The sequence below is a fragment of the Microchirus variegatus genome (genome assembly GCF_963457635.1).
Source record: "Microchirus variegatus genome assembly, chromosome: 13".
Lineage (NCBI taxonomy): Eukaryota > Metazoa > Chordata > Actinopteri > Pleuronectiformes > Soleidae > Microchirus > Microchirus variegatus.
In genome coordinates this window covers 8,913,226-8,935,032 of record NC_139814.1, presented here as the reverse complement: position 1 = coordinate 8,935,032, position 21,807 = coordinate 8,913,226, and the positions used below count along the sequence as shown (strand labels likewise).

Below are 21,807 nucleotides of genomic sequence, written 5' to 3'. Positions count from 1 at the left end.
CTCATTTCTGTCCGTCTTTCTTTCTATGTGTGACCAGACCTGAAGCGACTGGATTATCTGTAAATTAAAATAAAAGGTTTCTGTTTGTTCTTGAGAAGTGTTTGCTTTTTTCCCTTAGGAAATACTTGTAGGGTGGAGTTACTGTATGGAAGTAAATTTGTGCCATCTGAGTTTGAATTCGAATTTCTAACACTGAATTTTTTGCATCGAAATTAGACTTTGAATTTTAAAAAACATCAAATTTCAAGCACAGTTTTTTTTTTGCCATTGATTTTTTTTCAACGTTTAAATAAATTCAGTGTAAAAAATTCAGTTGCAAAAAATTCGTAGTCTCAAAAAATTCAGTTGCAAAAAATTCACTCAAAAAATTCAGTCTCAAAAAATTCACTTGCAAAAATTCAGTCGCAATCAATGGCAAAAAAAACAGTGCTTGAAATTTGATGGTTTTTAAAATTCAAAGTCTAATTTAGATGCAAAAAAATTCAGTGTTAGAAATTCGAATTCACTCAGATGGCACAGATTTACTTCCATATTACTGCACATATAAAATCTTTATTGTGAGGATGCCAACAGTCCTTTTTTTTAAAATTAATATTATTCTTTGAATTATATGCAGGAGAACAAATGCCACGAAGTGCATGCATATTAGGTTGATTGTGGAGTTTATTCTCTCTTTAAGTGATACTGCTGATCGTAACAAACGGAGGACTCCTTTTCTCATCCCTCCCAAGCATGTCGAGGAACTACGATGGCTTTCACATACCAGAGAGGATGTAAAACAGGGGTCTCAAATGACCTGGAGGGAGATTGTCTCAAAAGGAGTGCTTTTCTAGTTGAGGAAAGTAATGTTATAAGATGCCTTTCTAACTTCATTTTCTATGGTGCCCTTCCAATCATAGAAAATGCCCAGCTCGTTGATAGAAAGCGATGCTGTACTCTAAAGGATGTCCCTGTATACTTGTGTAAGAATGTGGGAAATTATATAATATTGGTGTATGCTTCCCATCTGTCTGTTGGTTTTCTCTGGGTTCTCCGGTTTCCTCCCACAGTTCAAAAACATACAGATTTGGGGATTAGGAGAATTATTGGACACTCTAAAACCCTTTTGCCCTATGTCAGCCACTTATGACACTTATTTTTGTAAAAGTAAATAAATAAAATAATTCAAATTGACAACCTCTGTTTAAATGGATCAGATGAGAAAACATGCTCTAACAAGAAGCATGCAACTCCACACGTTTTCAGCAAATCTGTTATCCTGTCTGTAATTGTAACTCATTTCTTTACGGGGGCAGTGGTTAGATTTCTGTTATCATGTGTGTGTGTTCTTTCATCGCTTCTCTCTCTTTTTTGCTGCCCTCTGCCTCTTACATTCCTTATAAGGGAAAGGACTTAGTTGCACGAACAAGGGCGGAAACGCGGCGCGGTGACAGCTGGGTAATCTCACCACATACAGGAAGAAAGACGACGCTTGTGCTGCTGTTGCTTTGACGGTTGTCACTGTACCTGACCTGGTGCTGTTGCTGCTCAGCTCATTCACCGACACACACGGACCAAATCACTGCTCCACCAGTTTGGCAGGTGAGCGCCATGTTGTTGTGTTACTGCAAATTTAACACAATTTTCCTTTTATATGTTTTGTAATAAACGATAGGGGGAGATATTAGCTTCAGCGCGCCCGCTGTTTGTCTCACCAGGAAATGTGAATTGTAATCGGTGTGATGCTAACACACACACCGGCTAGTCGACACTGTTAGCTCGCACGGATGCAGCTTCACCCCGACACAAGTGTGTTTTTAAACACTTAAAACAGGTATCCAATCACGCACTTCTTCTTTTTATAAGAAGAAACGCTTGCTCGCTTGAATGTGGTAACTTCTTGTTTTCTGCTGTGTTGAGCAGCGTTAGCTAACACAGGGAGGGGTGTGTGTGTGCGCGAGAGGAGGAAAAAAATCCAGGAAATGCCGACACAGATAGCAAATGGTTAACTGCATGGAGGAAGAGGAGTTCTAAACAGACACACATTATACTAACAACATAGATAACTGCAGTTTTGTCCAATTTGTTCACATTGTTGTCTTAAAAGAAACCGTTAACGAGCGTTCTGTTAGCTCGCTCGTCTTGTGTCCCGACTGGTGTGCCGAAACATTTTGTTCACCTCGCAGACTGATCCGATTGATATGTTTTTTCACATTTAATATTTGAAAATGTTGTCGTACGTGATAATTGCTAGTGGTGACAAAATGCTGCGTTACAGGAGACTGCATGTGCCAGGCGTAGGGGGTTGCCCACTTGACCCATTATCAGCTCTGCTAGCTAGAGTATAAACTCAGTGATCCATTAACAACAACACCATCATAATAATCATATTAATAATAACAATACAGTTCATTAAAAGTCCTCTCCTGACACCCGAGGTCACAATTGAACAATGACATCATACATTACAATAAAATCACACATTAACAGCAGCACACAATGAACATTGTGTAAATAAAAACAAGCTCTGCAAAGCAACAGAACATTAAAGATAACGCACGCATAATTATATGCATCATTGGGGTTGTGCATCCTCACTGGCGTCACATTACAATTGTGATTGTCATGTCAGTGATTCACTTCACTTACATCCTCAGTTTTATTTACTAACGCACATAATGCACATGGCTATTTTAGACTCAAACTGGAACATGTATACCCCCCCCCCCCCAAAAGCTGAATTTATATTTACAAATAAACCTTTAATGTTCTATGGTGTATGGTGATGGTTTGTTCTGTTTGAACGTGGCATGGTTGTTGGTGCCAAAGTCATTTCAAAACACCTTTTATCCCCATTCTGCTTGGTTTGAACCTCAGCAGGTCAACTTATCCATGTCCGTATGCCCAAATGCATTACGTTGCTGCCATGTGATTTGCCGATGAGCGATTTGCATTAAGCAGTTGACCAGGTTTCCCTAACAAAGTGGGCAGTAAATGTACATACTGCATACTAAGCTGGACTCGCCTTTCTTTGTTTGAATGTCTATGTCCCCAGCCACCGTCTCCCACCCTCAGGCAAAAGAAGCACAAGCTCACAGGCCTAACCTACTTTATGGCCTCTCCACGATTATTGTGCAGAATATTTTTGCAACATGTCCACATGAGTAGGTTTGAGAATGCAGTCGGCATTGGTGCACATTTTGGAGAAAAGCCAGCAGGGGCCATAATATGGAGCAAGTAAATGTAATCCCTGCAAAGTATGTTTCTATTGAAATGCATCAGATCTAAAAAGCTGGTACCACTGAACTGGTAAGCAAGTGTGCTCAAACAATGATGCAAATGATCAGAATATCTAAGAGTATCTAATCAGTTCAGTTTCACAGTATCAGTTGGTGAGGTGCCAGGTGAAGTGGGGTCTGTATGAGTTCATCAAATGACAATTCTTTCAACAGATTGCTTTCTGATTTCCCGACCTTATCTGTGGCTAGTGAATAGTTTATTTTCTCTAAATCAAAGGAAAATATTATGTCAGGCACAATTTCCTCTCGACTCATGACTATATCTCTTGCGTCCCTGCAAAGTTCTTTCCTTGACAGTGGAGTTTCCTTGGTAATCAGCACTTTTCTTGAACGGCACTATTTTTTTGAGGGCTGTTGAGAATGTTATATATACGAGTTTCATCACACACAGTGCCAGAGCAACCGTCACATAAAGAAGGTTGTTATTATTTTTTGCTGTTTATTACTGGTTGAGTCACCTTTAGGGGCAACTCCCTTCCTGGTTTGGTGTTGAGTCAGGAAGTGTAACAGCTGAACTCTGGTACCTGCAGAGACTTTGCGGTGGTTCTATAGGCATGTAGGTCAAAGACAGAACAGGGTGTGTTATCCTGCTGTGATCCAGTTTATCTCCAAGCCTTGCAAAGAATAGTACCTGACATTTTCTCTTTTAATGTTAAAGGTGTCAAGTCGTTCCTCATGGAGTAGTTTAAGTGAACATTTTAGAGGTTTAATAATGTAATGCTGCTGATACTCATGCCTATTGATGTTGTTTCATCCCATACAGCAACTGCAGACCTTTAACTCGCCACACCCTGCTTTTAAAGTGTTATTATACAGCTTACAGAGGTTATTAATATGAGCCTGCCCTGGGGGTTAAGTCGATCTGTGATTAAACACTGAAAAAGAAGCTGAGAGGCTGTCACTGGGAAATTTTTCATGTTTTTACTTGGGGAGTTGTCAACATATTGTAAGTCGAGACCAGCTCCATTTTTAGTTTGCAACCTACAGTCATTTTATTCCTTTTATACTTCCTGGAAAGTTCATGCTTTTAGCCTAAAGCTTCAGCTATCACAGCCAAAACTGTTAAACCTCCCAGTCATGAGATATCAAAGGATTTAGCTTGGTTCCTCTTTAGTGAAAGTGAGACAGCAGTCGCATGTTTCTTGTGGACTCATTAGTGAGAGTGGTCCATGTGGATCCATTTATCAGCCAGGTGTAATCACCTGAGACACTCTCAGCAGTGTCCAGTTACACTCTTTGTGTAATGTTAGCCTTGTTCATTAGGTATGTGTGTGTATCTGTGAGTACTTCAGGTGTACGTTTATGCCAGAAGTGGATTGAAATTAGTTTTTATTTTATTTATTTATTTATTTTTTTAAATATGGTTTAACAGGAGCCAGCTGTTACCATCGTTTAACGATGAAAGGTGGCTCATACAGGAAAACTAAAACAGGAAAATTATGCGACTAACATCAGTCATACAGTCATGCAATGAAATAAACCGAAGATGAGTTTAAGAGGACTCTGTTGACTTTAATCATCTACTCCAATGTAAAAGTGAGGCGTATTGGTTCATTTCTTGACACCAGGCTTTTAGCTAGCAGGGCGTCCGGGCGTTCTGAAAATAATAAGAAATTAGATGCCCTACTTTTAGGCAGGACGCCCTAAAGACGCCCTATTTTTCCCCCGGTAATCACCGAAACGATGTTGTGATGATTCCCTGATTCGGAATCCCTGTATTTCATCACGACTGTACTCAAACCTCGTCATAAAGATGTGTGTGTCATATATGGGCAGTGTTGGGTTAGTTACTCAAAAAAGGTAATTGGTTACTAGTTACTGCTGTAAATGACTTTACTCGTTACTGGATTTGAAAAGTAACTTCACTACTTCTTAATTTACCATGTCGAAATGTGGACAAACATCACTTAGCGTGCCCACATAGTGTTTATTGTATAATGTATACAAAATGGCATGTAAAACCATATGATCCAACGCAGACTGGATCATTTCTCTATGCGTAGTTTTATCCACACATCCATATATGACGCATACATATTGATCTTTATGACGAGGATTGAGCTACTCGTGATTCTAATGAAGTGAGGAATCGGAATGCAAAGACAATTACAGTCAAAATACTTTGACTGTGCAAATCAACATCTTTTATTAAAAAAAATCCCAGTGTTACCTGCTGATGTGGAGGGTGCCGACCTTAACTTCATGCATTCTTGATATTCCAAGACACGCTTACTAGGGCTGTCAAAATTGCTCAAAAATTCGAATATTCCCTCTAAAAAAACACAGATAATCGGATATATTCACATATTTGCATCGCACATCTGGGGTGCGTTGCATCCACTGCATCTGGGTGCTTTCAATCATATATATAAATATTTCAGAACATATTACTACACAAAAATTAGTAAATGAACTTATGGCCAAGAGCACAGACCTCGCTCTCTCGCACTCTCTCTCCCCCGCCCCGTGCCTCACGCTCTCTGCTCATACTGGTTTAAATGACAGACAAACAAATGCTGAGTGCTGATCAAAAGTTTTGTGCAAGCAATTTAACGTCCCGACTCTTGTTCCAAATATGACAGGCTTCGTTCAGTGATTGAAACAAATATCTAAACATTAATGAAACTTTTACATGCAGAGCGTGCCCACTCACAAAGCAGACAGCATCGCCGCGGCTGCGCAGATGTTGTGTAATCAAAAACACCGGTATGGTCGTATATTAAAAATAAATATCGTAACGAAAACAAAAATGGTATTCTGTGTGAACCAGTATACCACCCAGTCCTATTTGGGTGTGTCTGTCTGACTTTTAGACATAAGGTATATTGCAATTTTACTCATTGTTTTAACTATAGTAACACAATTAGTTTTGTTTCTCTGGTGTCACCTATTGTACCCATATGTAGTTTATTTTGTTAGTGCTGCCCAGTTTTTTGTCATTAGAACATGCACAACTGACATTGTTGAGATGACTGGGCAAGTCTGCACTACTCAGAGAGTTGACAGTAAGTGCTAATGTTCTACATACCTTCGCTAACCAGCAGGTCCTGACCTGCCCACCAGCAACACCACTCTTCTTAAGGAACCATCTGAGCTGGGCTGATAAAGAATGCCTTGCCTTTGCACATGTATACACATGTACATGTTCCAAGAGAATGACAGAATTAGCATTTTGTCGTTTCTACTAAAGTAGAAGCATTACTAAAGTTTCTGCAGTCTGTCGAAATGTCCTAGCACTTCAATGACTGTTCAAGAATAAACCGATAGATCAGTCATTTAGAAAAACAGAGGTATAATGCTGTGTTTTAACATTAAGGTCTGAAACGCCTGGAAAAAATGCCTGTCAAACCTATGGGTGATTTCAGAAAGGACCTCTAAAACCTGAGGTTCAATGCCTACTAAATGACTGATTTCTCAGCCTCTGTAGCAGATAGGAACACAATTCAAAAAGTATTTAAGAGCTTACATCTGTGGCTTTATTTATTTAGATACAATCTCAAAAAATGTAAAAGTAATTTGAAAAACTATTTTCAATGGATTAAATGAGCTTCATATCCTCCTGCTGTATCACATGACTGACTGTAGATGAGTAATCCCTCTGTGTTGACTCTAAACTGTTCTCACCTGTCTCACTCCTCATCTCCACCTCACAGTTATGGCAGAGTTGGCGGGTCTGGTGCAGCGGCTGGAGGTGGCGGTGGGTCGTCTGGAGACCATGTCGGGCCCCTGTGGCCCAAGTGGAGATTCTGCTGGAGGAGGTAAACATCAAGCATAATTATTACAGAGCAATTAACTCTCTTGAGATGGATAATTTCCAGGAATGAGAGATCCTTTTCCACAAAGAGTATTACTATTGGATAGATTAATAATTTGAAGTTTTAACAATTTAATTCAAAATATATACCATGTTTAATCACACACATGCCTCTGTAAAATTTCTTTAGATGATGTATGTTGTGAGTTGGAGCCATACAAATAAAATGTGTTTTGTTTCTTATTTCTCCAGCTGTATCGGAGTACGTTGAGGCCTTTGATGAGATCGTGAACGGTGCTGTGGCCCGGTACCTGTCTATCAGCCAGAAGATAGGTGGCGACGTCCAGGAACATGTAAGTGACAGGTTTAGACGGAATAATAATGTTTCTTTGAAAGCTGGTTCTTTTTGAAACACTGTCATCTCAAACTAAATCATTTCTACAATGAGCCTGCATTGTCTATGTTCTGTATTCTTTTGTACAATCATTTGAAAACCAGATAATAAAGTATAACAAAATCATCATTTTTTTAAATTTTAATACTTTGTAAATTCCTCATCTTGTCCCTCCAGGCAGTAATGGTAAAGCAGGTGTTCTCCTGTCAGAGACAACTCCTCGTAACAGCATCTTCCTCCCAGAAGCCCTCTGATGTGAGTTAAACACATTTGCTAATTGCTTTCTCTCCATTAAACACAGCAGCACATTGATTGATCATTGGCATCAATTTGCATTATTCATGTAGTTTCCCTCCTGTCTTTAATTCTTTGCTACTCCCTGCTTTTTCCTGCCTCACAACGACATATTTAAAAATCTGCGGACTCACTTCTGCACATGCGGCTGTAACTGTAAATCATAATTTTGTGATGCTATAGTGAACATATTTTGTTGTAGTGGAACTTGTAATCAGGACAAAGCCTGTATGAATCTAAACGACTAAACCCCATGTTGCCTTTTTCCTGTTCAGGCGGTTATGACAACACTGCTGCAGCCCATGTCCAAAGTGCTGCAGCTGGTGCAGGCATTCCGTGAGAAGAACCGCAGCTCGACACTCTTCAACCATCTCTCAGCTGTCAGCGAGAGTGTTCCTGCTCTCGGATGGGTCGCCATGGTGAGACTGGAGATGGGAGGGCAGGAAAAGAAGTGTGCGTGTGCTTGTGCGTGATAAACGAGTGTATAATGGCGAGGGAAACAAATCCACTCTTTGATTCTGTCTGATGAGCGACAGTTTCTTGGCTGACGCATGGACACTCGCAACAAAGCTGCACTGTTACAATTTAGATGATGATCATTATGAACATTGTTAGTCATTGTCATTTTTGATGCTTATGAATAATACATCAGCTTCTGATATGCACATAATATAATCAGTCTTTTTTTGACCTCCTCTTTTACAAAAATATTCTCATTCACTTGGGTTTTGCCACCCAATTGTTACTGTAGGACACAATTTAAAGGAAAGGCTTATATTTTGGGAAATGCACTCATTTAAATTGATAACATGCAAACATGAGTGCTATACAAAGCTGTAGCAGCATGAAAACGGCAAACAGCTTGGAGGGTGTCCAATTAATAACATTTAAAATATGTTAAGCTAACTGGCTGCTGAATGTAGCTTGATAATTTACTTTACGTATGCAAGTGTTTTTGATCCTTTCATACTCAAACTTTTTCTAAACTATTCAGTGAAGACATGAATGGATTAATGTTTAAAAACTTTTTTTTTATTTCCATGTCTCAGGCACCAAAACCGTGTCCTTATGTTAAAGAGATGCATGACGCTGCCACCTTCTACACCAACCGTGTGCTCAAGGACTACAAGGACAAGTAAGTGAAGCCTCTGTTTACTGCGGAGGCACTGATTGTCTCATTCGACTGTAAGCAGCATGACTCGATAAGTAAAGGACACGTTTGGATGAAATCTTCTGATTTGTTTTTGGTGGTGATATGGATTTAGATTCAGGATATTTTTCCCCATTTATTTTTTAAAACTGGCAAGAGAGTGGGATATAGTTTCCTGAGCAAACTGTGCAGTCTCGTTGGAGGTTGGTGCTTTTAGATGTAAACTCCTTTTGCATTATTAATATTATTATTTGATTATATTGTTTCACGAGTGACAGTGTCTTCTGACTCTGGGTCTGATTCCGGGTCAAAGTCATAAAAGGGACTACTATTTTTAAACATTGTTAAAACAATGTTTTGATAATGAGTAGCAGTGCATTCACCGTTCCAGAGGGGGGAGCTGCGCTTCTGAGAGCGGGTGTGCTGAATATACTGGCCAATCACAAGACTCTGTCTTCTGGGTGAGAGAATTGAGTCTCAAGTCTCGTGGCTCGGAAACAGCGTCAGAAAAAAGGATTTCTATCGGCTCGTTAACAGCAACTAGGAGGTTTTTGACCATAAAAACAAGTTGATGTATGTAAGTAGACCTCCATAACTAACATATATGTGCAACAGGACCACTCTAGGTCTGATTTTAATAATTTTAACAATTAGGAGCAGACTTGAGTTACAGTCAAATTCCTCTGATTAAATTAGCCCAGGTTTAAGTTAAATGCAAAACAATGAGGCATTGGATTGCAACAGCCAGTTGTCTATTTTGGGTTCTAAATCTCAGATTTTTGGTTTAATGTGTGAGGGTTACATATATTGTCTGAGAATGGACACAAACCAACTGTGTTGCTTCTTTTCCACTGACAGGGACGTGACACACGTGGACTGGGTGAAGGCATACATCTCCATCTGGACTGAGCTGCAAGACTACATCAAGAAGTACCACACAACAGGACTGGCCTGGAGCAAGAGCGTGAGTCTTAAATGACTTCCTGAGAAGTAAAAGTCACTGAATGTGATCATGTATATTCTGACACTGGGAGGAAAGGATTTTGGGAAATGGAAACGACTCCTTTAGGTAGTTAAACAAATTAATATGTTTTTAATGGCAAGCATGATGCCAGATCTCATGCTTATCATTCCATTTCGACTTCAGTTCATAAACGTGACGTGTTGGATTTTCTAGTGTAATTCTCCTGTCACCTTTTTAATTTCCTGTCCACCTCAGGGTCCTGTAGCCTCAGCTACCGCAGCTGCACCTGCTGGTGGTGGTTGTCCTCCCCCACCTCCCCCAGGACCACCACCTCCTCCTATGGACCTGAGTGGATCCTCTGGTGGTGGCAGTGCCGATTCTGGTCCTGGTCGTAATGAATTGTTTGCGTCACTCAACAAGGGAGCCGACATAACCAAGGGTAGGTTTTTATAAAACTACAGTGTGTGGAGTGTAGGTAAATTCTCATGTGATTTTCCCCTTTTTCTTTGACCGCCAGGTCTGAAGCATGTGAGCGATAATGAGAAGACTCACAAGAATCCTAACCTGAGGGAACAGGGAGCTCCTGTGCGTGCTGGACCCAAACCCTTCGCTTCTGCCTCCCCCAAACCTGCTGCGTCCCGTACCCCAGCCAAAACCCTGCCCCCAGTGTTGGAGCTGGACGGGAAGAAGTGGAAAGTTGTAAGTTACTGAACCTAATCTCCTCGGTGAATAGGACAGAGGACTTAGTTTTAGTAAAGGCAACCAGTCATGGAGGTGTAGTGAGCGCTTACATTTGTTTTTAGACCTGTTCAGACAAACATTGGAAACTGCACCAGTGGTAAAACAAAATATTTAATTGTCCATTTGGGAACATTTCAGCCAAATGATAAATGAGAGCCAGAGAATTTAGATGAGGCAATGTATACAAAATCTTTGCCCCCAAAAAACTGTTAAGGTCTGAGGTCTCGCCTTGGAAGTTATCTTCCACAGGGGTGTGATTTTTCCGATTTTAAACGGAATTTATTTTTTATTAAAGGAAAAGAGCCGCACTACAAATAACCAGTGTACCTGTGTACTGCGTGTGTGCCTCTGTTTTTAAAGTTTAGCGTTAGTTTAGAGACTCATTTTAACAATCGGGAGTCTTTTTCCGGTCAGTAGCCATGGAAACGCTCCATGCGTTAACGCTTACATGGTATAGTGCCTTGCACTATACATAAAAAATATTTTTTTATGATTTTTTTGTGAACATGTAATATTGGTGAAACATTAAGGTAACCAGCAGGGCTGCAACAATGAATTAATAGATTTTTAGAGAGTTTTTTTGGTTAGTTTTTTTTAACAATTAATACAAGCTTTGTGATTTTTTTAGCTTCTTAAATGTGAATATTGTCTGGTTTCTTTGCTCCATTTGACAAATCATTATAAATCATTAAAACTAGGTTCCAGGCTTGAAAAACACTGATAAACACTTTAACTATATTTTATGGACAAAAAAAATATTAGATTAATCGAGAAAATAATTGACATTGTTTCTAAAACTAAACAGTATATTTCATTAAACACTGAAAAGACATCTCTACCAGTGTTTCTTTGACAACCACTTTCACTTCAAGAACAAAATTGTGGCACTGAGGCCATCTCTGCCAAGATGAAAGCCTCTGTGAGTAGTGAAGAGAGCATCATGGTTTTCTCTTCCATGTAGGCTACTGCACTTTATTTTAACTTTTGAAACAATACAATGCCTTCGCGTCATGGTAGGTGTACTGTATATATTTTCCTTTTCTTTGGTCCTTTGCCTATCACACCCCTGCATCCAGAACTTTTTATACGAGGACCCTTTTTTATTTACTTATTTGTTTTTTTAAAGGTAATACCTGTTCATGATCCAATGTTTCAATTGTGGCTATAGCTGAAATTATTGAGTTGATTTATTTGCCAAATCCTCACAAACTGCTGCATTAATCAACAGACAAAAAAACTCTTGGGCTCCTTTTTGTTTTTCAACTGAAACCACTGATTTTATTATTTCTGGGTCCCTGTAGGAAAACCAGGAGGGAGCACAGAATCTGGTGATCAGCGACACTGAGCTGAAGCAAGTGGTTTATGCTTACAAGTGCAACAAAAGCACTCTGCAGGTCAATGGCAAAATCAACTCCATCACTGTTGGTAAGAACAAAGCTGAGGTTTTTAAGCTTGGTGATGGATTAGATACCATTTCAGTTGCATATTGCAATAGAAGAATGTGTATCAAACTTCAGTTTCAACAATATAACTCAAGTATCAACACACTTCTGTTTGTTTCACTCCATCAGACAATTGTAAGAAGATGGGTCTTGTGTTTGATGATGTCGTGGGCGTCGTAGAGATCATCAACTGCAAAGACGTCAAGATCCAGGTGTGTATAAGATGATTATCATGTGTTCCTGTTGACTGTGGTGCTGTTTATACTTTTTCAAGAGCATCATTCTGTATGTTCATGTAGTTAAGGGCTGCAACTATTAATTAAACTCTTTTGAGAATTGGTTTTAGGGAGTTTTTTGTCATTAAACAAGTTCTCTGATTCTTCAGCTTCTTAAATGTGATTTTTTTTTTTTGGTTTCTTTGCTCCAATAACAAATAATGCATTAAAATAATTTGGTTTGTGGACAAAAGACATTTGAGACCATCATCATTTGGAGGTTTGGTTAACACTGATCAACATTTTGTGGCCCAAACGATAAATTGAAAAGGTAATTGTTACATGTTGGTAAAACACTGAGCAGTAGGTTGAGAGAAATATGTCCCATTGCATAGAAGTGAAATAAGTCCACGGTACTGTTGTTGTTTACAGCTGTCACATGTATTTGTATATTGAGTATGAATATTATTGTTTTTAATATGACTCCAGGTCATGGGTAAGGTCCCCATCATCTCCATCAACAAGACTGACGGTTGCCACATTTACCTAAGCAAAGGCTCTCTGAACTGTGAGATCGTCAGCGCCAAGAGCTCAGAGATGAACATCCTGGTTGTCAAGGATGACGGAGATTATGTGAGTATCTTTGTCCCTGAAACCATTTTTCCTGTTGGGTTTAATACAAAGCATTACAGGATTGGTTTAATATGTTAAAAAAATATCAAAGTAGGCTTCAAAGGTACCAATCATAATGAATGATGATTTTCAGAGAATTTACTTACTCACTTTACTTTCTGGGATTTCTTTTGAGAAAATGGGTTCAGGGTTTCTTTTATAAAATGTATAATAATCAGAATTATTCATCTTAACAGTTAAATGATATCTGGATTATTATATGTCTGTAAAATGCAGCTTTTTGTTATAACTGTACTTTTTTTTTTTGCTGATGTTAAATAATATTAGTTAAAAGAAAAAACGGTCTAAAATTATACCATACATTTTGTTTTGATTCGGGGTAAGTTGCCCTAAGAGGGCAGCCATTTTGCGTTTCCCTAATGGACTGTATTACCCATAGTGGTCTTAGAGTTGTAATGCTGCTGTTGGCAATCAAGTCAAACTGTCTACCATCACATATAAACACTAAAGAGGTATTCAGTAACCCTGGAGTCTGTGGAAGTAAATCAATAAGGTTAAACAACCTTTCTGTCTCCCCCCCTCCCCCTCTCTACTCAGACGGAGTTTGCTGTTCCTGAGCAGTTCAAGACCATCTGGGACGGCACCAAACTCGTCACCACAGCATCAGAGATCAACGGGTAGACGGAAGCGTGGGGAAAATGGCCGCCCCTCCTCGACACATCACCCCAAACGCCCGCCTGACTGATGGACCACCCCACCAGCTCACTATCAACGTTGTAGACTGAGATTTGGACCTGCATTCCATCTCCCCCTTCCCTTCCCTGTCAGCCAATCACAGCTTACGCTGTCCCTTCCATAAGCCAATGAGAGGATCGCTTGCTTTACCTGCAGCAAATCCTCCAGCCAATCAGCAGGGAGCAGCTTGTTAATCAAATCAGATTCCCTGTAAATCCAAGGAGCACTTTTCAAAAATGAGTTTTGCCAACAGCTGGGATGCGCTTGATTTTCTTTTTTTTTTTCCAAAAAAGTTAAACTCGTAGAATAGCCATCATGGAAACAGATGGTGATTTGTCTGCAAAAGCACTGCAGCCAATCAGGTTCTTCTTTAATTTGTGACCTGATACTTCTGCTTCACTTAAGGCAATTATTTACCAATGACAACAGCATTTCTACACAGGATAATTGCATCCATGTTACCATCACTATCGCTGATGTAGACCGTAAAATAAATATCATTGGAAGTCACTAATTATGCATGTTAAACATTCGTCAAATTAAAAAAGCGCATAGAAATAAGTAAAAAACACTTTGTGTGCAAAATCAGTCTATTTCACATCGTAAAACGTTAACTAGTAGGAGAAAAGGTAATAATTCCACTATACCTTTATCACACACATAGGACATTCCTGAGTTTTAAACATTCCATGTAAGAGGCATGTAAGAAAAAAATGTTTTTGGTAAAGAGCAAAGAGATGTTGACACAGACGGAAGGAAAAGGATGACGCAGAAAGACTAAAGAGGAAAGAAAATCATTGATTATTGTTAAATGCTTCATGTTCACCTCAGGCACTAGATTGAAAATATCTGCTGTAATCATGTGTGTACATATAAATATGATTGATTTTGAAATAGTCTTAAATATCAGCTCTCACTATCAACATCTCTTCACTCTCTCATGTCGGCTCTCTCTGATGTTCAGCTCCTGTAGCTGTGACCTTCACTCATTTCATTCTTTTTCCCGATCGCCTCTTTTACCTTGTTTTCTGGGTCCAACAATCAGATGTCTGCTCATTAGTACTGGAAACATCATTAAAGGAAATCTTGCAGTAAAACAACTGTAGTTTGGTCTGTCTTTATTGTATCATTAATGCATCAGCTGTTAAAATAACACAAACAATTGTAAAAGCAATAAAACATCATCAGGAAATAGCATTGAGTTACAGTGTTAGTGGATTTGCTACAAGTGATCAGTGCAAAAAAAGGTTTTTAAGCCTCTTCATTATTTTGAAGCCAGATCCTATATTTTGTCCAGTAAGAGTATCAGCATTAGGGTTGCAAAAGTCTGGAAATGTTCCATTTATGGGAATTAATGTGAGTTAACTTGAAAATTGGGAACTTAAGCCACGCCCCCCTACATGCCCTGTGCTTTCCTCCTTCACATGCTATGGTTGTATTATAAGAACTGGATACTGTATTTGCAGAGAATTTATTTCCAGTGGGCACTGGTGGTACTGCAATAAAAAACAATTATTCCATAAAATGCCCAGAAAAATTTCAGAATGATGTCACAGCTGGAGAGGCACATATACACACACACAAATATATACCTATACCCAAATGAATCTGTGTTGCGTCTTAAGTGTATCATTGCATGCATGTCTGCTTATGACAAAACAAACTGCTTATTTTGTATATCATAATTTCATTAAATTATCCAAAATATTAAGTTAATTTTCATTCATTTGCATGTACATTTTCTGGAGATTTACTGCGCCTTTGCAACCCTAATCGCATTTAAAGTGTTGTTTGGTTCTTTAGAGAAGGAAAGGCAGCAGGTTTTTCTTAAACCATTCTTGGGTGAACTGGAGGTGATCGCCTGCAGTCGCCAGAAAAAACAGCTTTCCGGCTTTGTCCATGGCTGCCAGGCCCAAACGATCCTGAAGAGACACAAACAAGACTTTAGCCAGGAAGGTTTTATAAGACACGCACACCCTTTCACCGGCTGTGGATAATTAAGAATTTTCTGATTTCACTAAGATATTATTTGGAGATTAGTGGCAAGAGAGTCTCCGAAGTGATTTCCTCATTCACATATACAGCCTGCCAGAGTAAATGTATGCATTTATAAAGCACTTTTCTCATCTGGATGATCACTCAAAGCCAAGTTACACTTAAGTTTTGTTATTCACCTATTCATACAGCACATGTTTCTATCACAAGACCACTTGCCTGACCACTGATCCTCAGCTATGGACTTACTGGCAGTGCTTGATGCAGAATACTAAACCCAGATGAGTGAAAAGCTGAATGGTCAATATCAAACGAATTGTTTTCTTGGGGAAAAACATCTATAGATGCACTCATTCATTTATTATTTTATCAGCATATATACACCGTTTTCACTAATGCAAATAACATTTAGTATTGACAGTCTTAAATGTTTATTAAGACTAGGAATATTTAAAAAATAATGTAAGGGAATAAGTAGCAGGGCTAAACAGAATTTGGAAAATATTTGTGCTATGTTTCTTAAAGTCAATGATTAATTAGATTAACTGTGTTATAGATTTAAAACATAATGGAGCAGATATGATCAAAATAGTAAGTATATTCTAATATAAGGAGAACAACTCAAAAATATAAATTGCTTTTAACATTACATAAGCCATTTGCTAATAGCATTGAACCATTTTTCATCGTTGCATATAAATGAGAAGTTAAAAGATTCTTGTTTTTGAAAATAAGGATAGTATTAAAGGTTATTTCAGTAAGTCGAATGATTGGGTTTGTGATTATTCAAAGATGGTGTGAAGAGCTGCAGTGCAATTGCTTTTAAAATGACCATTTCTTTAATGTTTTCTTAATAGGACAGGGTCTATGCTCACACGCACTGACCCATTTTTCTCTATGAATACATAAAAGTAAAAGACTTTCACCTCTTTGTAGAGAACACTCTCCTGGAGAGTCTCCGTCTCCTTGGCCTGGCCGGTTTTCAGGAAGCCGAACCACTGAGAGACAAAAATATATATAATAATTACCTGTTAGTGATGCAGCGTCCTAACATTTAAAATGTTTAATATTAAGTGTGTGTTCGGAGTGTTACCTCACTATCTACAGGATCCACCACAGTGTCATTCAGGAACTTGATCATGACAAACTTGTCCAGCAGCTGGAGATTCTTCTTATAAGTCTCATTTACAGCCTTCAAGGTTCAAAGACACAAGAGGATGTTTAAAATCATTTGCATTCAGTTTAGCCAAGATAAAATCAAGATAAGATAATCACTTATTAGTCCTACAATGGGGACATTTGCATTGTTACAGCAGCAAAGACAGTCAAGGTAAATGTAATTTAATGTAATTAAAATGTTCACATCTACACATATTCACATGCAGTATAGACAGAATATACAGCATGTACAGCACCGGTTTAATATTACAGTGTAATTATTGCCCAAAATTGCACATGAGATATTACAATTTGACATTTGAGGGTAACCGGTTGGGAGTCGTGTTTGTTTTTTCTATTTCGTAATTATGTGGTTATAAAAGTTAATAGATTATAAGTCGCTCGTGAAACACCTCCGTAGACATTATTTTTCTTCTGCGGTTCAATGTACGCAACCGGAGGTGTCCGGACTAGTGCCCGGAGCAGGAGGATATGCTGTTCCGGAGAACCGGTGTTTACATAACCGGACCAGGTTTTTTCAGAGATCTCACTGAGCCCGAGATTACAATAAAACACAGCGTTCAACAGTGGCTGAACTGTTTGTTTTGAATCTTCAGGGCTTCTTAAATAAGGTAATGACGCAGATACACACTGAAAAGCAGCGTTAATTGGAACTTCCTGTCTAGTTCCGCTTTAAGGTCCACTTATTTGCTTATTACAGAGCTTTTAACCACATCTCAGACTAAAGCAGCAGATGTATTAGAAGTCTAAATCCATCCTTTACTCCTTATGTGGAAGATTAAAATGCACAATGACCCCGTCAGTTGCCAGTGTGCATTTCTAATCTCCCTGTGATTGAACTGATCGTGCCGAGTTTTCCACTGATGCAAATGTTGCATTTGCCTGATCTGGTTTTTCCACATACTGACCCGCTCCTGGTTGATGTCGGCCAAGAACAGGCTGTGCTTCTTGTACAGGTCGTCATTTAACGGGTCGTGCCAGTACTGTGCCTGCACGAGGCTGAAAAACCACAGACACCACAGGCAGTCAGTGCTGCGCCTTAGTTTCACAGGAACAACAGTGTCTAATGTAGAACCAGTCATGACTTACTGTTTCTGGACGATGTCGGTGTAAGCGCCGTCGTTCAGAGCTTTGCGGATAATGTCGCAGAGGCGGGAGCTTTCACCAGGACAGCGAGGTAAACCGTACACACCTGAGGAACAACACAGACGTTAAGAGGGTTTAGACTTTACCATGGTGTTTAGGTGTATTCACAACACAACTCTAAATAAAGCAGGGCTGCAACGATTATTCCATTATTAATCCATTACTAAATTAATCAGTATGAATACAAACCATTATTTTGATCATCAATGATTATTTAATTTAATTTAATTTAATTTAATTTAATTTAATTTAATTTAATTTAATTTAATTTAATTTAATTTAATTTAATTTAATCAAAACATCTAAATAACAAGATATTAAGGCACAACATCATCATTTGAGGTTTAGGAAATAGTTAGGAACTTGTAGTGTACGGATATAAATGCAGCACTTTATTTAAAGAATGTTTAATTTAAATTAAGTTTTGTTGAAGACAGACCAGAACCAACAAAAGCTCAGTTACTGTAAATTTGTTGGGGACTATTTTCTGATGAGGATTAACACACATTTGGTGGAGCATGTTTTTTGTTTTTTTGTGGTGTGAATGGTGAGTGGTGAATATTGAAACAAGGTAAGACAGCATAATATTCTAGGGTCAGAACAGAAATAATATAATAATATTTCCTGCTTCTTTGGGAGTGAGCGGTTTTGATTTAGTGTTTTTTTTCATGATTATGTTACCTTGGTGCTGACCACCGACAGAGATCAGAGTTTTCATTGTTGGAGAGGGACAGCGCTGAGCCACAGCTCTCCTGTGAGGACAGTAAGCAGCGGGAATCAGAGTGAGCTTCCACATTCTTATCGAAAAACATCAACCCTAACCCTGAGACTGAAGCATCTCTGCACCTCCAAGACAAGTTTTCCTGTTTCTTTCACTTTGAACAAGAAGGAAAGCTACACAACAACAGGATCTGTCATTCACATAAAAAAAAAAACATACAGTGTTCAGAACAGGAGCTACATACAGAAATTGCGCCCCCTGTGAGAAGCCCATGGCGTTGTACCCTCCCTTCAACTTGGGGTCCTGAGCCAGCTGACTGCACACCATGGACACCTGCTTATTCACGTCCATGAAAAAGCCATTTTCTGTGTCCTGCAGGAGAGGAAATATAAAAAGTTCAAAGCCTGGCGGACAAATTAGAAGAACGAGACGAGCATGGTTTGCGAGGAGAGACGCAGTCATGGTGTCGAGATGGATCAAAGCAAAGTCAAACTGGTTTACAGCGAATATAAATGTGGAAAAACGACACAGAGAAGCTGTAAAGAAGCCATTTTGTCTGATGTAACTTGTGCCAGTTGTGCTGCAACTGTCACAGAATGGGACTCCCGACATTTTCATATGGACAAATCAGTCACAGCTGCTGTATCACTGGTTCCATACAACTTTCCTGGCTATACATTTGTATGCATTGTGTGTTTGTGCAATTGGAAAAAGAGAAGTTGGCTTCTCAATTCAAGGTAGTGAGACTGAATTTATGTACATTTATGGAATTTAAATGAAGTCTCAATGAAATATCACACATTTCTTAGGTCATGTAGGTTCATTTTCAGAGCAGAAAATATATACGGAGGATAAAACAGAACTTGACAAAGGAAATCTGCTATTTAATTTCAGTAAATGCAGGAACCAAGCAGAAAAATAATTGAAAACAATAAATAATGGACTGCAGATTTAAAAACACAGTGTTATGCAGCGTAATGGTACCTCTATGATGGTTTTCCCAATCTTGAGTGAGATCACGTAAATTCCTGGGATCTCCATCTCAACCATCTTCTTTATCGCCCCCATGCTGAGAGGGTTACAACAGCTGTCACCTGGTGAAAACACGCACACACACGCACGCACACACACACACACAACTTTAATAGTTAAGATATGCAAGTTTCTTCATTCAGAGTCATAACTCGCTGAGACACAATTCACTGATTTTTAGATTCATTGCAACTAGAATTTCCACTATGAATGGGAAAAACCAAATCAGCTAAAACGTCAGGAAAAAACATGATTAATTTGATGTCAGCTTCTTTCTGAGAATAAGCACTTCTGTGCCAAACATTACAGATTGATTAGTGTACTTCCATGGGCAAAAATGGGGTTTTACTTAAATAGATTTATTACTAATGACTTATTGACTAATGCCACAGCAACATGATGCTTCCTGTTTTCATCCCCAGAGCCCACAGAAAACTCAAAGAATGATCATTCCCCAATGGAAAAGTAAAAACATGAGTGAAACCTCCTAATCTGGATCAGATACGGCTCTAATATGCTAAAAATGCCTACATGTTTTAAAACATAAGGTTAATCATTGTTTTAGCTGTTGCAATGACCAACAAATCCCAATAACAGATTACAATGACAAGTAATGCCTTTGTATTCAAACTCTGTCAGTTACAGTGTGTAAGACATTTTCAACGTACTAAAAATGATAAAGGTAACTCACTAGACTTCTGTTTCCTAACTAACCTGCCCTATGTGTCACAGGCTACTGGATACGTAAAGTTAAAGTGCTGGAAGACAGATAGTGTATGTAAACATGTTTAAAATGTGTTATGTATATGTTAACTACAATACTCACCCATCCCATGCCAAATCACCAACGGTACTGTCCCATTGTTGGAGTCAAAAAGTGGACCGGCAGCAGCCAGCAGCACTGGACCAGCCAGGAGGAAACACAGGAGCGCTGCTGCCATTATGGAGCCTGAAATAAGAATCCCACAATACTTATGTCTACAAGTACAAAACAGCACACAATATATATATATACAGTATATGTGTGTGTGTATGTATGTATATATATATATATATATATATATAAATATATATATATATGTATATATAGTGTGTGCTGTTTTGTTCAGACAAAACTAACATGAGGAACAATCTAAATTTGATGCACTTCAACAAGTCTTTGCAATACGTATACATCAAATACTCTATATTGTAAATATTGTTATAAAAATGATGATAGATTTTCTATATATTTTGAGCCCAAACATAAGTGAGCGTAAAAGAAAAACAACTGTAAAAGAATATGAGGAAATGTCCTCATTATTTGACACTGCTGTAGAAAAATGTTATCTTATTTACTATTTATATACTATTTACTATTCAAACATTTAGAACACAAATCCAGATTAAATTGCTGCACCAATTCAAGCTGTGTGTTTATAGTTGGCGTTTTAAAACAGTGTTAATGTGTTAGTTTGTGTTATCAATTGATTGTGCAGAACAGAAACCAAGGTTTTATATTTCCTGTTATCTACAGTGCTTTCGGTTCTTTATCAGTGCCTCACATATAAAACATAAAAGACTATGTTTGAACAGCGAATGAGTCCACAAATTATCCCCCCGAACAACCTTATTTCCACTGAGTCACTGAGTGACATTCAAGTGAGTACGTGCAAGCTAAAAACAGACTTTTCACTCAAAGATTCGTAACTAAATATACTTCCGTAAAAAATGTGGAATATTTAAGATACGAAACGCTTAAAACAATCAAACTAACTTTTAAATATAGCTCATAATTCAATTTAACACCAGAGAATTACGGTGAAATATACACAAACACATTACTCACCGCTTATGCACCAGTTCCTGCTTGTTTGCCGATTCTGTCACATGACAATTTGGTTTAGACAAAGCAGCCAATCAAATACAGGGAGGCTGGGTTGCCATGTTGGCCGTTTTCCGCTCTGTTGAAAAAAACAAATTCCGTCCGTTATAATTTATGCTGCTTTTTCATCATTGCATATAACTCTATAAAGGTGTTACATACCCACGTCGAAACCATCAAATATTGAATTATTTGTTTAAAAATTACTTTATTAATAGATATATTTGTCATAATGACTCGTAACGCAATATTACGATAATGTAACATTTA

At 38.4% G+C, this 21,807-nt stretch overlaps 2 protein-coding genes across 2 annotated transcripts; one reads left to right on the top strand and one right to left on the bottom strand.

The window, feature by feature from the left end:
* Positions 1–1,470: 1,470 nt before the first annotated feature.
* cap1 (CAP, adenylate cyclase-associated protein 1 (yeast)) lies at positions 1,471–14,684 on the top strand. The gene is made up of 13 exons (XM_083899345.1): positions 1,471–1,581; positions 6,932–7,036; positions 7,285–7,385; positions 7,604–7,681; positions 7,996–8,139; positions 8,770–8,855; positions 9,729–9,834; positions 10,090–10,273; positions 10,352–10,533; positions 11,877–12,000; positions 12,147–12,229; positions 12,722–12,865; positions 13,463–14,684. The coding sequence occupies exons 2-13, from the start codon at positions 6,934–6,936 to the stop codon at positions 13,544–13,546; spliced, it is 1,419 nt and encodes a 472-aa protein (XP_083755471.1). The 5' UTR covers positions 1,471–1,581; positions 6,932–6,933; the 3' UTR covers positions 13,547–14,684.
* Positions 14,685–14,717: 33 nt separating this feature from the next.
* On the bottom strand, positions 14,718–21,526 carry ppt1 (palmitoyl-protein thioesterase 1 (ceroid-lipofuscinosis, neuronal 1, infantile)). The gene is made up of 10 exons (XM_083899346.1): positions 21,502–21,526; positions 20,500–20,622; positions 19,626–19,735; positions 18,886–19,013; positions 18,602–18,672; positions 17,864–17,966; positions 17,683–17,773; positions 16,689–16,787; positions 16,522–16,593; positions 14,718–15,522 (listed from the first exon to the last, which is right to left on the bottom strand). Exons 2-10 carry the CDS (start codon positions 20,612–20,614, stop codon positions 15,400–15,402), a joined length of 912 nt encoding a protein of 303 aa, XP_083755472.1. The 5' UTR covers positions 20,615–20,622; positions 21,502–21,526; the 3' UTR covers positions 14,718–15,399.
* Between the last annotated feature and the right edge of the window lie 281 nt (positions 21,527–21,807).

What these genes read in the sequence shown, in the direction of transcription:
- cap1 (XM_083899345.1), top strand. Translation starts at nt 6,934, where the DNA reads ATGGCAGAGTTGGCGGGTCTGGTGCAGCGGCTGGAGGTGGCGGTGGGT. An exon ending in GACTGGCCTGGAGCAAGAGC is followed by an intron (nt 9,835 to 10,089) that starts GTGAGTCTTAAA and finishes TGTCCACCTCAG; the next exon opens with GGTCCTGTAGCCTCAGCTAC. An exon ending in GGGAGCCGACATAACCAAGG is followed by an intron (nt 10,274 to 10,351) that starts GTAGGTTTTTAT and finishes TTTGACCGCCAG; the next exon opens with GTCTGAAGCATGTGAGCGAT.
- ppt1 (XM_083899346.1), bottom strand. Translation starts at nt 20,614, where the DNA reads ATGGCAGCAGCGCTCCTGTGTTTCCTCCTGGCTGGTCCAGTGCTGCTG. An exon ending in TTGGGAAAACCATCATAGAG is followed by an intron (nt 19,014 to 19,625) that starts GTACCATTACGC and finishes CCTCTCCTGCAG; the next exon opens with GACACAGAAAATGGCTTTTT. An exon ending in AGAGTGTTCTCTACAAAGAG is followed by an intron (nt 15,523 to 16,521) that starts GTGAAAGTCTTT and finishes GTGTCTCTTCAG; the next exon opens with GATCGTTTGGGCCTGGCAGC.